The following is a 14,515-nucleotide window of genomic DNA, read 5'->3' as shown; positions in this document are numbered from 1 at the left end:
TGCCTGAGCTACGATTCAGGGCAACAGGATTTGCTCTCCACGAAAAGTGCCCTCTTCTTAGAAACAAGGCTTGGTCAGTGTGTGCCTGGACAAACTGCTATAGACTAGCAAGGAAATAGGATGGTGTCCCCTTTGTCTATTTTTTGTGCTGAGAGCTTGACTTTGACCCACACAGAGCGTTCTTTCTGGTGAGGCTGGGGAGAGGCTCTGTGTGTCAAGGTGTCTGGTTAGGGACCTGAGGCACAGGCACGGACACTAAATTCCCACTTCCTGCCACCCGCTTTCATGGGGCCATGTCTCAATTCCCTCCTCTCCCAGGAAAACTCCTTGAATGGAGTCATTGCAACTGGAATTCTGGTGCCTGTCTCTCCAAGTGGCCTCAATTCCCCAAGGATGATTGGGCCTCACTGGCTGCCCGGGGGGAACATTTGACTTTAACAAAATTGTTCATTGAGAGGCACCTTAAAAAAGAAAGATAATAAGATTTTTTCAGGCCCAATGGGCAGCATTTTTTGATTGGTATGAAGAGGCCTTCAAATGAACTTCTCATTTAAAAATAGTTTCACTAAAACATTCTTTGGCTACAGCTAGTCAGCAACCTGGCAGACGTCGGCAACAAACCAGACCCCCAGGCTCGTAAGCTCTCTCCTCCTTTTCCTCCCACTGCCCCTGCCCAGCACTCCCCCTGCCCCGTCCTTCCCTTCCAGCTCCTCCATCGACTCTACCTCTATCTTTTCCAGCCCTCCTAAAACCCCCAAATGCCAGCTGCCTGTAAAAACCCATCCCCTGAGAGCCAGGCGAATAGGCAACTCCAGAAGCTAAACCTTGGATTGGAGCTGAATTCAGAGCTACACTTACAGATTCCCTATACCCAGACAAGACCTGCAATGACCAACAGAAGAATTTAGAATTCTTTTGATTGCACATGACCCAGAGTTACCTGAACTCTGTCAACAAATAAACCCGAGGGTCAAAAAAGGTCCCACAGCAAAGTCCTAAATGCCACCCCTAAAACATCTCCAGTAGGAACTGATTAGAACAAGTACAAAGACAGCCGTAAGATGAAACAACTGGAGATTTGGGGACAGACTAGAAAGTCCCTTCCGACAACCTCGACTGTCTCTACCCTTCCAGGTAAGGGAGGCGCTGGCATAAGGGCAGCCCTTTCGTCCCATGAGGTCAGTGGAGTGAAACCCCACTCGAAAGCAGAAGTAGGGATGGGAATAGCCCTTCTGCTGAATGACAGCCACTGGCAGAACACACTGAAAAAGCTCTGGAACAAAAATGAGCCAGGACTCCTGCAGACCAGAGAGCTAGGCGCCCCTCACCAGCCCCAGCACCCAACAAGCACACTCATGTAATAGCTGCTGCATTCAGAAAGGACACCAGAGAAAAGATGATCCCATCCCCAGAAAGAACAACTGAGACATAGAAAGATCCTGGGTCCAGGCAGTGAGGGAGCCCGAGGAAGGAACGGGCGGCCGGCATCCGCCTGGCCTTCAGCTCTCAGGATGACTAACACTGGACACAGGTGGTCTTCCTCATCCTCCTGGTGGCCACTGCGGCTCTTCCTGCATCCGACTTGCAGAAGGGTCTCACGTCATCCTCCTCCTCAGTTTAGATACACCACACCCTGGGAGGCGTTTCAAATCACCCGTCGTGTTTTCTCTCCCTATTTCCCAGCCCTGAACTGTAACCCTTGGGCCCTTGACTGCAAAACATTCATTCTTGCTCTGGGACTCCACCCCTGAAAATTTAGTAGGCAGAGACTTTGCCTGAAAACAGGATGGCATCTTAAATGTACATCAGAGACAGTTTCCTGAGCTCCCGGAGAACTCCTCGGCCCACCGGCAAGTGTGTGGGCTCTGGGCAGACCCCTGCCTCATGAGGTGGGTGTAGACTCCAGGTAAGGGTCTTGACGCTGCACCTGACACAATCCCACTAACACAGGCAAAATGACCGGGGCAAAGCCTCTAAAGGCTCTGAGAGGTTCCACCAAAACATGACCCGAAATTCTCCACAATCCTGTGACCCCAAATCCAAAAGAAGGGCTCAAACTACAGACAAACGGCCCCTGTCCAAGGCCTTCCCGACCCGACCCTAGCCCCTATCCAAAGGCCTCCCCGGCCCGACCCCACCCCTACGGCTCCTATCCAAAGGCCTTCCTGACCTGACCCCAGCCCCTGTGACACGCCTGTCCTGCCAGTACAGATACCAAGATACTGATCTGCCAAAGACCTCAGGGCCACCAACAAAATTATTCTCCCTTACTTCCTAGGCATACTGAACCGAAACACAACTTTGCTGTCCATTCTTCCCAAAGCCACGTGCTTCATGGTGGTGGGTGTTCACGCTGCCCCTCCAGGGCTGCCACTTGACCAGGAGAGTGAGCATGTTTTGCCCTCACTGGGGAGGACAATGATGAACTTGGACAGTCACGCCCTGGGGGTCACTGAAGTCCCCTCCTGCTTTTTCCAGGTCCTCATTAAGACTTAGAAGACCTAAATCTCCCTAGCGATTCAGTTCTGACACATCGTGGTGACGCCCTCTTTGTTCAGAGACGAGGAAGTCTGTGGAGGACCCCACCCACCTGCAGCCTTAGTGGACTCTGTCGAGAATCCCGGCCTAACGTCCCACTTCACAACTGAAGCTGGAGGTGATCAGGCAGGGCCTGTGCTGCAGAACCGGACCAAGTCCATCCACTGAAACGCTGACCCTCCGTGTGACTGTGTTTAGAGATGGGGCTTTACAGAGGTAACTAAGGTAAAATGGGGTCCCTACAGTAGACCCTAATGTAATCTGACTGGTGTCCTTGTAAGAGGAGACAAGGAACTGACACACACAGAGGGGTGACTCTGTGAGGACCCAGGAAGAAGACGGCATCTGCAAGCCAAAGAGAGAGGCCTCAGAGGAACCGGCCCTGATGGCACCTCGATCTGAGACTTCCAGCCTCCTGGACTGTGAGAGAACCAGCATCTGCCGTGTAAGCCACCCAGTCGTGGCATTTTGCAATGGCAGCCCAAGCAGGCTGGGACAGTGTGCTGCCGCTGACCTGGCTCTCTCCTTCGGCACAGTCCTCTGTGGTGCAGAAAGTCTGCCAGATGCAGAACTCATCACACTTGCCAGCGCTTGTCAACTGACCAAGGGCCCATGGCGGTGGATGCTCTGGAAACAGAGGAGCTTTTAGCTCTGCTGGAAGCCCACCCTACATGGGCCGGGTGCTGAGTTCTTGGGCACACTTTTTCCTAGAGAGGTGGTGACTGCAGATGTGAGGCCAGTGCAGACGGAGATGCGGACGTTGGAGGAGGTGCTCTGGGGGGTCATTCTGCCCAACCAGTGCTTTAGCCACAGCTTGACTCCAGCTAAGCCTCGAAGTTTGGATCTCTGGAGGCAAGCCAAGAGGCCATTGTAAGATTTCAACACTTCGCCCCTGATTTTGAAAAGGAAGGATGGACAAATTCTGAAAATTCTGGTTGTATCCTTTACTCAGTCTTCTCTGGTGCTCTCAGCTGGCTGTGGTACCAGATGATTTCAAACGGATATTAGCTAAGTCACTCCATGAAACTACTCATCATGCTGTAGACAAATTGATGAACATCTCCAATCAACATTGGTGGGAAAGCTTTACAAAGACTGGATGAATATCTCCAGTCAACACTGGTGGGAAGCTTTACAAAGACTGCTGAGGTTCTTTTAAGGCCAGGTATCTGTCACCAGCACAATCGTGACATGGTGTGAGGGTGAGACACGGCCCCAGAGCGATGACTCAAGGGCCCTCTGAACACCTTCAGGTAGATTTTAACCAGTGTCCACCTGGGACTGGAAATACTTTCACTGTTATGTGTGTGTTTTCAGGATGGGCTGAAGCACTTTCTTGTTTAAAAGCTACGGTCCTTAAAGTTGCCAAAAAATTCCTTGATTTTGCATTTCCAACCTGAAGCATACCAACTTTTACATGAAGTGATTGAGAAATACATTTTACACAAACCATTATAACAGAACTCTCTGAGTAGTTACCCCTTACTCAAGAACAACACTGTCCTGACCATCCACAGTCTTCTGGAAAAACCGAAGGACCAAAAGATGAAAACTCCAAATCCCTCGAGCTTCCTGAGCATCCACAGTCTTCTAGAAAAACCGAAGGACCAAAAGATGAAAACTCCAAATCCCTCGAGCTTCCTGAGCATCCACAGTCTTCTAGAAAAACCGAAGGACCAAAAGATGAAAACTCCAAATCCCTCGAGCTTCCTGAGCATCCACAGTCTTCTGGAAAAACCGAAGGACCAAAAGATGAAAACTTCCTGAATCCCTCGAGCTTCCTTGGCCATACAGTCTGCGTGCTTGGAGACATCTCAGCTCTTCCTCCATGGACTGATGACTGGAAGGCTTGTACCTTTAGGAATTCCTGGTACTCGACTCTGCCCTGCTGCAGCAGAGATGACAAATGACTGCAGAGGACTCAGCACAACCCTACATAACCTATGTAATAGCATAGGTTACGGCTGCTTCCCATGACATCTTCCCAAACATCCTCCTTAGGACCTTCAACCAGGAGATTTTGTCTACTGGAAGGGACATCAGAGAAAATCTGTTTCTCTAACCTCATTGCAAGGGGCCTTACAAGTATTGCTAACAAATCCAGCAGTGAAACTCCAAGGAATCAGTCCTTGGTTTCACATTTCACAGCCAAAGCAGCAATTCAGAATTCCACACAACTAGAAAAAGACTCCCACACAGGACCTCAAACTGAGGTTCTCTGAGATCCTCTAGAGGCAGCCATTCTTCAGAAACAGACGGCTGATCTCAGACCTTCCTGCAAGCTGAAGACCTTGGACAAGGGACAATTTCTGCTCAGATGTCCTGACAAGACCTCTGTCTGATTTGTTTCATTTTTCATCTGCTTATATATAATCATTCTCCCTCTTATTCTCCATGGACCCCTGGTTGTCATCCACCTCTGTTGATGGTCCCTTTTCTATTTTCTTTTCACTTTATGATAATTGTTAGGTTAGCACATATTCGTTCTAGTGCCATTCTTGATTATCCCAAACAGTAACCACTGCCCTCACTCTCACTGACTACTGGACACACCGCCCACCACCAGGCCCCAGGGATGCACATCTCTAGACATGCCAGTCTCATCAAATGGGACCCTGGGGAATGACAGCTGATGGTCTTTCTGCTTGCATCTACGTGGACAACTGACTCTAAACAAATCACCTGTGACTTTGCTAGCGTCCCTTTCTCCTAGAAAAGCAACCAATTATTAAAGTTTACTGATCGGTCCCTAGGTCATTCAAAACTTAAATTCAGCAACCTGCATGAGGCACCTGGCCACGAAACACTGGCCACGAGGGAGAAACTAAGAGAGGTCCCAACTGAAGCTGGAGGACACAGGCCTTGGTTCCAACCTCTTGTCCTGAGCAACAGCCCTTCCCCAGTCTCCATATGCCTCCACCAGACACTGCTTCCTTGGGACCAGTCACCAGGCCCTGCTGGCCTCAGATGAATACCTCAGACATCTTAGGAATGGTATCCTGAGATTTCTCTGTGTACAAAGACCCTAATTCTATAATCTCCACAGCTGGAAATTCTGACTCAAACTCGAGTTCCAAAACGAGGCCACCTGTGATTATTTGTGTACTCGTGGAAGGGATGACTGAGTGTCCCCCACAGTGGGAATCACACAGGCAGAAACTGTGGTCAGAAACCCATCGCCAACTCCGGCAGAAGTTATTCGGGACACCGCCTGCCCTGGGTGGAAGACGTGTTGGCACAAGCAGCGGTGGGTGATTGCTTTTCTCCAGTTTCTTGCTGGCCAGCCATGCTGGCGTCTGTGCCACTGCACATGTTACCCGCAGAGCGAAGGTCCCAGGAGCAGGCTGCCCAGCACCCTAAGGAGCGGCTATGAGGCTCTCCAAGGCTGGTCCTCATGGCTATGGGATGTGTCCTCTTGCCTTGGGTTGGGTAACGGCGCTCTTCGTCTCACCACCATCCGGGGACTGGGTTGTTCTTGTTTCTGTTTTGGTGTCACGATGCTGGTCTGCTGTATTCCATCAGTCTCCCATCAGACAACGGCCAGGATGACTCAGCAAAAGAAAGATCCAGAGGACCCCGCAGCACAGCTGAACAAAAAGGCAACTAAACCATCCCCAAGCGGCGTGACCTGGCTCTCTAGCCTTTCCTGAACTGTCTATCCTCTTGCAAATGAGAGAGTGGCTAAAAGGGGAAACTAAGAGACAACCTACAGACAGTGGCCAGGCCACCTACGATAGGGGAACACTGGCCCCAGTGTCTGCAGCATCCAGCATTGGAGGCCAGGCCACCTACAATAGGGGAACACTGGCCCCAGTGTCTGCAGCGTCCAGCCTTGGAGGCCAGGCCGCAGGCTCTGCTGCAGTTAGCTCTGGGCAGTCAGCTTCCCTCATGTGCGTCCCCAGTTCCAACTCAGGACCCACTGGAAAAGGCCTCGCACACTCCTCCAACCAGTCACATGGGATGCCCCACTTCTAGCCCTACTGCTGGCCCCAGGGCACATCTCTCCTCTCCTCTCCCACTCCCAAGCTCCCCCTCCTGCCTGCCTTTGAGTCTCTGCCAAGCACAGAAGATGGCGCCAACCCCCACCATGGCCAGCTTTGAATAATAAAGAGCCTCTACTCATTCTCCCTTGGAGGGGTCTTTGTTTATTCCCACAAAGTCACCTCATTACTTAATGGTCACTCCTCAAAGACACTAAATGCATCTCTAACCTCCAGCAATTTCAAGAAAATTAGAAACACATAAAGACATTGAAATTTCATTCAATGACAGAATACACAGAAGTGCTGCTCTTTCTCTCTCCCCCTCGCTCTCTCTCTGTCTCTGTCTCTCTCTTTCTCTCTCTCTCTCTCTCATCTCTCTGTCTCTCTCTGTCTCTCTCTCTGTCTCTGTCTCATATCCACCAGCACGGATGGCCTCTACCTTTACCTTCCGTAACTCAGCCAGGCTACATCAGCTCTCACGGGGGCCCCAGAGGCATGGTGCTGTGTGGCTGAGGACCAGGGCTGTGCCAGCCAGGGCTTCATCAAGAGCCATGTGGCAGAGCTGGCTGGAGGCTGGAGGTGCTGGTGTGGCCCAAGGGTCAGCCAGGCTGCACGCCCCAGGGGAAGGGTGGGGTGTTCTGAGGCCGTGCTCGGTGCCCCAGGGCAGGGTCTGGGGAAGCTGAGGGAGGTGGACCTAAGGCATACAGCCGGGAGTAGCTGGCTTCAGAAGGATGGAGGGACACTGGCCCCTGACTGGGTGAACCAGAGCTGCGGAGAGGCCCTGGGAGGCAAAGGAGGTGAGCGTAGTTATGGGGTTGCCTGGGCGGGCTGGGGCATCCCCTAGTCCAGGTGTAGGGGAGAGGACCCAGGGAGCCAGCTGGGACCAGGCCTGCCCCCGCCAGGCTGGCAGAGGTGCCTGGGGTGCAGGTTACCTCCTCAAACTTGTATGCGATCATGGCAAAGGCCTTGAAGATGGCGTCTGTGGGGCCTGTGATGGTCACAATCCTCTCTGGGCAGTTTCCCTCTGAGATGTTGATCCTTGCACCACTCTAGGGTGAGAGCAGAGAAACCCCAGTGACCTGATTAAAACCCTTGGGCCAGTGGGTCGGGGGCCGCAAGTCCGTTGACAATTGACACAAACACGTGCCTCTGTCCGCTGACGGAAACCATGACTGAACAGTAGAATACTTCTCAACAATCTCCTTTATAATGAAATTTTAACTAGCAAAAGGAATCCAACAGATCCCTTCCCCACAGGGGAGCACAGGAGGCCTGAGTAGGGGAAAAGAGGCCCCGCGCTGCACTCCCCACACGCCCCGGCTGGCCGAGAGCACAGGCAGGACGTCGGCAGGGGCAGAGCCTGGGGACCCACCCCGCCCACCCGGGAATGGCTGCGGACAGGTGGGGACCCACCACACTCACCTCCTCACGCATCTTCTTCACAGTTTCTCCTTTCTGGAATGAAGATTTAGACAATAAGGAAAAGGCATCCCCCTGGCTCTGAGGACGGCGTGGCCCATGGTGGGTGGGGAGCGGCCTGGCCCATACGCCCACACAGCAGAGCCTCCTGCCTGTGCTGGAGGGGCAAACCAGCCTCTCCACTAAGAAGGCCAGGCTCCATGCCCACCACACCCTGGCAGACATTTCGGATGGGAAACTGAGGCCCAGGAAGGCAAGTGCACCCACCTACAGGCACACAGCTGGCAAGGGTGGTGCAGGTCTGACCTGACTCCTCACGGCAGCTCACTCATGGCACATGGCAGTGTGCGTGCCCTCAGGTGCCCTGCATGGCTGGCTACACTCTGGCTCGGCCTCCCGGAGGTGGTGACTCTCGGAGACGCGCCCTCTCAAGCGTTTGGGAGGAAGCCGGGACAATGAGCTACTAGAGGCGCCCCCATGGTGGGACTGAGGGGAAGGACACAGGGCCCCCGGAAGCAGTGAAAATGTGATGAAGACAGGGAGGTGGCCCTCACTGCTCGGCCTCCCGGGGCAGCAGGCTTCCAAACTGGGCCTTACTTCCCCCGGGCCAGCCCTGATTTGGAAAGGAAGTGTCTGGGGGCTGCTGCCTCCACCGGCACTCCTAGAGACCACTCAGACTACACGGCCGGCTGAAGAAGGCGTGAGAAATCATTCTTCGTGGGGTCTTCAACCGGGAAAGAAGGACTGGCCACCAAGGCCACGGGCAGGGGGCAGCGAGGCGACCAGCTGGAGTGAACCCCTTCCCCTCAGAGCCAGGGACCAGCTTCAATGTCATAAAGCATAAAGGCGACACCTCTGGGGTCCTGTCTTCATGGAACACAGACCACCCACCAACTGGGAAAGGTGCACCTACTGGGTGCCACCTAGCACCCAGGGAGGCTGCCATCCTCACCATCCCCTTACAGAGACCCCAGGAGAGGCAGAGATTCAATCAGTAATTACCTTCCCGATGATGCTTCCAACTTCCTACAGGAAAAAAAAAAATAACAGAAAGATGATGTCATGGAGCAGGAGGAGGAAAACAATGGAGGCAGACACTACCGAAACCTGCCTACCTTCCCGGTGTGAGTGAAGAAGGACCTTCCCGGTGTGCGTGAAGAAGGGAGAATTCAGAATCTGCTGGTGGGTAGGAGGGTGTGTACAAGCCAGGCTGCCTATACAGAGGGCCTGAGCCGGGTCTTCCTTGGCGCCCACCTGACCAGGACAGAGATGGGCTGTCTCTAAGTGCCCCGGGGGAGGGCAGCTGGCTGCCCCTGATAAATAACTCAGGGGGCATCACCTACACACTCAGGCTACCAGGAAACCCTGGAAGAAATGTGTGAAAAATAAAGCCTTCTTCAATTGTGTGACTTAAAGAAAACTTAGCACTGCAATTGCTCCGTGACTCCTATTCCAATGGCAGCCTGTTAAAAGGAACGCTGGAAGATGCTGCCACAGTTCTGATGGCGAGCCCAAGGCAGTTTCGGGACACACACTCCCCGCTGGGCTGAGTGGCCCAGTATCTCCCTGTCCAGCAGCGGGACAGAGCTGACAGGTGCTACTGTGGCCTGTCACCTGAAGCGGGGCCAGCAATGGTGACGTCTGTGAGGCCGTGAGGACGGTGTGCAGAGGGGCCCGTGGAGGGAGAGGGAGGCCATGAGGACGGTGTGCAGAGGGGTCTGTGGAGACAGAGGGAGGCCATGAGGACGGTGTGTAGAGGGAGGCCGTGAGGACGGTGTGCAGAGGGGCCCGTGGAGGCAGATGGAGGCCGTGAGGACTGCGTGCAGAGGGGTCCGTGGAGGAAGAGGAAGGCTGTGAGGACGGTGTGCAGAGGGGTCCGTGGAGGCAGAGGGAGGCCATGAGGACGGTGTGTAGAGGGGCCCGTGGAGGCAGAGGGAGGCTGGGAGGACGGTGTGTAGAGGGGCCCGTGGAGGCAGAGGGAGGCTGGGAGGACGGTGTGTAGAGGGAGGCTGTGAGGACGGTGTGCAGAGGGGCCCATGGAGGCAGAGGGAGGCCGTGAGGACTGTGTGCAGAGGGGTCTGTCGAAGGAGAGGAAGGCTGTGAGGATGGTGTGTAGAGGGGTCTGTGGAGGGAGAGGAAGGCTGTGAGGACGGTGTGTAGAGGGGCCCGTGGAGGCAGAGGGAGGCTGGGAGGACGGTGTGTAGAGGGAGGCTGTGAGGACGGTGTGCAGAGGGGCCCATGGAGGCAGAGGGAGGCCGTGAGGACTGTGTGCAGAGGGGTCTGTCGAAGGAGAGGAAGGCTGTGAGGATGGTGTGTAGAGGGGTCTGTGGAGGGAGAGGAAGGCTGTGAGGACGGTGTGCAGAGGGGCCCGTGGAGGGAGAGGAAGGCTGTGAGGACGGTGTGCAGAGGGGTCCGTGGAGGGAGAGGAAGGCTGTGAGGACGGTGTGCAGAGGGGTCCGTGGAGGGAGAGGGAGGCTGTGAGGACGGTGTGTAGAGGGAGGCTGTGAGGATGGTGTGCAGAGGGGTCTGTGGAGGGAGAGGGAGGCCGTGAGGACTGTGTGCAGAGGGGTCTGTCGAAGGAGAGGAAGGCTGTGAGGATGGTGTGTAGAGGGGTCTGTGGAGGGAGAGGAAGGCTGTGAGGACGGTGTGCAGAGGGGCCCGTGGAGGGAGAGGAAGGCTGTGAGGACGGTGTGCAGAGGGGTCCGTGGAGGGAGAGGGAGGCTGTGAGGACGGTGTGTAGAGGGAGGCTGTGAGGATGGTGTGCAGAGGGGTCTGGGGAGGCAGAGGGAGGCCATGAGGACGGTGTGTAGAGGGGCCCGTGGAGGCAGAGGAAGGCTGGGAGGACGGTGTGTAGAGGGAGGCTGTGAGGATGGTGTGTAGAGGGGCCCGTGGAGGGAGAGGGAGGCCGTCAGGATGGCGTGCAGAGGGGTCTGTGGAAGGAGAGGGAGGCTGTGAGGACGGTGTGCAGAGGGGCCCATGGAGGAAGAGGGAGGCCGTGAGGACTGCGTGCAGAGGGGTCTGTCGAAGGAGAGGAAGGCTGTGAGGATGGTGTGTAGAGGGGCCCGTGGAGGCAGAGGGAGGCTGGGAGGACGGTGTGTAGAGGGGCCCGTGGAGGCAGAGGGAGGCTGGGAGGACGGTGTGTAGAGGGGCCCGTGGAGGCAGAGGGAGGCTGGGAGGACGGTGTGTAGAGGGGCCCGTGGAGGGAGAGGGAGGCCGTCAGGATGGCGTGCAGAGGGGTCTGTGGAAGGAGAGGGAGACCATGAGGATGGTGTGCAGAGGGAGGCTGTGAGGACGGTGTGTAGAGGGAGGCTGTGAGGACGGTGTGCAGAGGGGTCCATGGAGGGAGGAGGACAATGGACACAGGGAGGGGCCCCTGTCAGTCAGGGCACCTCCCCTACAGAGTGCAGCTGGGTGGCACGGCCGCTGCTGCTGGAGATGGGGCTGTGCACCTGGCCTCACAGAGAGCCCCATCTACCATGCGCCTTGGCTCCTGACACCAACAGTTGGAGAGGCAGGTCCCTCTGTCTCCACTGCAGGAATGAATGCTCTGGGTGTGGGCACCACCACCTTCCCCTGCGGAGGAGGCCGTGTCTTCTGGAAATCTAGGATGTGCCAGTGCTGTGGGGCTAGAGCTCAGAGCCTCCGCCAGCCTCCTCCCGGCGGGAGGCCACGCACAGATACTGGCAGTTGGATTCCTCCTGGTGCACACCTGAGGCAGGAAGAACTGGGGGACCCTGTGCTGTGGGGCTGGAACTGGGGTTCCATATAGGGAGCTGAACATGGAAGGAAGTGTTCTGCGGGGCTGCAGCCCAGGACCCACAGCAGCTCGGGACCCACAGCAGCCCAGGAGCACCATGCACCCTGGCTTCCAGAACATGCCACCACACACAGGAGCTGCTGGGGAAGGGGCTGGTTCCAGGACTGGGACAAGGAAGACAAGATGAGCAAAGAGCAGGATGGGGCTATAGGAACAGGGACTCGTCGGGCCTTGGGGTTCTGGCCAAAGCAGAGGCAGCGAGGGCATCGGAGCAAATCACGTGGTCATGGAAGGAAAAGCCGGGGAAGAACATAGCAACCTGACTCCCAGAGGATAGAAACACATGCTCTGAAAGTCTGAGGACAGGTTCCTGGGAGTGGCCGACAGGCACACCCCGGGACAGAGCTGCTGCCATGTTCCTGCCAACGGCCAGGAGACCTAGACCAAGGCATGGGTGCTCCTCACACGCTGTGCAGAAAGTGCCAACTGCACAGTCAAAGCCGACGATCTACTCCAGGTGGAAGGGACTTGAGACAGGGTACCAGGGGATGCTTTGCAGCCGCTGTGAAGGGAGGCCAGTGGTGGGAACACATCCGTGTGGGTGCCCTGACACTGATGGCTGTGTGTGGTTGTGCTGGAGAAGGTCCCCGTTTGTAGGAAACACGCAGAAGATATCAGGTTGGCACTGTCTCAAAGGGGCTGTACCTATAACTGCCTTGTAAGTTTGAGATTGCTTAAAATAAGATTAAAAAATGATCCAAAGACCCAGGCAGTGTCAGGTTGTGTGTGCCACGGCCGCCTTTCCTACAGAGACAATAGCCCAGGCAGTGCGTCTCTGGTTCTGTCTGCCGCGGCCGCCTTTCCTGCAGAGACAATGGCGGCTCCTCTTACCTTTCCATGCATCAGCAGGCGGATGGTGAGGGTCACGTTCAGGCCACCTTCTGAGACCTTGGACTCCATCCTTCTGCCAAATTGTGGCTGAGGGTGGTGGCTTAAGGCGCTGAGGGTGCTGTGAGGAAGGACAGATGGGGCCCAGAAGGCGTCACCTGGAGAGAGAAGGCACAGCTGCTGCTAGAGAAGAGTCTCACGGACCACGCACATCCAGGGGTGTCCTGGGCCGCTCCCACTCCGGCCTCCCGGGTGGCAGGACAATGGGGTTGCCCACCCGCCATGTGCTGACCAGGCCTCGCCTGCTGGGCACAGGGTGCACGGGAGTTCAGGGGAGGGCCTTGGGAGAGGTCTCCAGGGAGGCCCCACGGCTGCCTCCCTCCTGACGCTGGGCAGGCCACCGCGGCCCCTGGCCAAGGTCTGCATCTGCCCAGGGTCACAGAAGCACCTCTCTCAGCATCCGGAGACTGGCAGGAGCTACCTCTGTGAGGCCCAGGGGACTCGCACCTCACAGGCCCAGCGCCCTGGGGCTTTGCCCCCTGCTTCTGCTGTGGCCTCAACACACAGTCACGGGGTGCCAGAGTCCCCTCACCAGGGTGTGGGAGCCGGCCCTTCACATCCCAAGCCTGCCATCCTCATCCCCTCATGCTCTCATGTGACTTAGTCTCCATCAACTAAGCTGCCAAACGGCTGGTGTCCTTGGCAGTTCTCGGCAAGTGCCTTCCACGCACACAGTGCTGTCTGCAGTCATCGTGTCACTACTGTGTACCATCATTCAGTGAGTTGACGGAGCCCACTGGGCAAAATTAAGGCCTCATTTTATGACTGACCAGCAAAGAATGATGGTAGTGGAAGTGAGGGACTCGTGCAACAGTCAGGGTGACTTTGTGTGGCACGGTGGGGACCCTGCTCCGAGGTACTGGGCTCTGCAGAGTCAGCCCCATCCCGAGTCCTTCCCTGAAGGGCAACACCTCACCGAGGGGGCTGGCTCGCAAAACCCACTAGGAACAGAGCCCTGTGAAGCTGCACCCCCCACCATAATCGAGCTGCCTGGACACTGCCCTTTGATTCAACCGGTTCACACAGAAGAGGCGGCTATGGGTTAAAAGTCAGGGCAGAGGGCTTCTTTCTCAATAAAATAGTTCTGTTAAAAAAATATGCTAAAAGAAAAACACAAAGATAACACAGACGTAAAGCCCGTTCCAACTGCCTGTGTGGTGTGTAAGGAGGATCTGCAAAGAGCAGCCACAGGTGTCAGGCGGTGGACGGGAGCCACAGCCAGGGACGCACCTCTGCACTGACAAAGTGACACGCTGTCTACACCCGCGCTTACGCTGTCTACACCTGTGCTTAAAAACACATGTATAGGTCACTTCATCAACACACTCAGACTATCACAAAATTATTGCAATTTTATTACAAATTGTTATCTGTAATAGTATTTGTATTAATTTGTAATTTTATTACGTTATTATTTGTAATAAAATGACACTTTGAAGGACAAGGATTTTCACGTTGCATTTAAGGAGGACCTCACGTAGCACAAAGGGTTCCGAAGATCATCCTTGCATACGAATGCTCTCGCTTCACTGTGCAGCACGACAGCCACATGTGCCTTTTTCAGTTTAAAACCAAACATCCACAAGCACATTTAAAGTGCCAAACAGCCTCGTGTGGGCGGCGGCAGCTACTGGGGGAAAAGCACAGAGAGAGGCCGTTTCTGGCAGCGTGGACAGCTCTGCTGGACAGCACAGCTCACACCATTGCTTCAGTGACTCATTCTAAGTAGTGCATTCGTGTAGACAGATCTCAGAAAGGAGAGCAGAGTATCAGTTCAAATGCATGGCGTGGCCCCTGAGAAGCACCTCTGTGCGCACACGGGCACCCTGAGATAAGCCTGGCTGTACCCTTTCACCTGTGGGTGCCGACG

At 55.3% G+C, this 14,515-nt stretch overlaps 1 protein-coding gene across 45 annotated transcripts in view; it reads right to left on the bottom strand.

Annotated features, from left to right (window-relative positions):
- PCBP3 (poly(rC) binding protein 3) overlaps nucleotides 1-14,515 on the bottom strand; it is a 306,784-nt gene that overhangs the window by 32,453 nt on the left and 259,816 nt on the right. For all 45 annotated transcript variants that reach the window (XM_063702541.1, XM_055373771.2, XM_031005180.3 and 42 more), the window contains 4 exons: nucleotides 12,589-12,743; nucleotides 8,943-8,966; nucleotides 7,944-7,976; nucleotides 7,454-7,570 (listed from right to left, as the gene is read on the bottom strand). In XM_063702541.1, coding sequence (XP_063558611.1) covers nucleotides 7,454-7,570; nucleotides 7,944-7,976; nucleotides 8,943-8,966; nucleotides 12,589-12,743 — 329 coding nt within the window. The remainder of the gene's footprint in view (nucleotides 1-7,453; nucleotides 7,571-7,943; nucleotides 7,977-8,942; nucleotides 8,967-12,588; nucleotides 12,744-14,515) is intronic.

This window comes from Gorilla gorilla, chromosome 22, assembly GCF_029281585.2.
Source record: "Gorilla gorilla gorilla isolate KB3781 chromosome 22, NHGRI_mGorGor1-v2.1_pri, whole genome shotgun sequence".
NCBI classification, from domain to species: Eukaryota; Metazoa; Chordata; class Mammalia; order Primates; family Hominidae; genus Gorilla; species Gorilla gorilla.
This window is presented reverse-complemented; position numbering and strand designations above follow the sequence as displayed.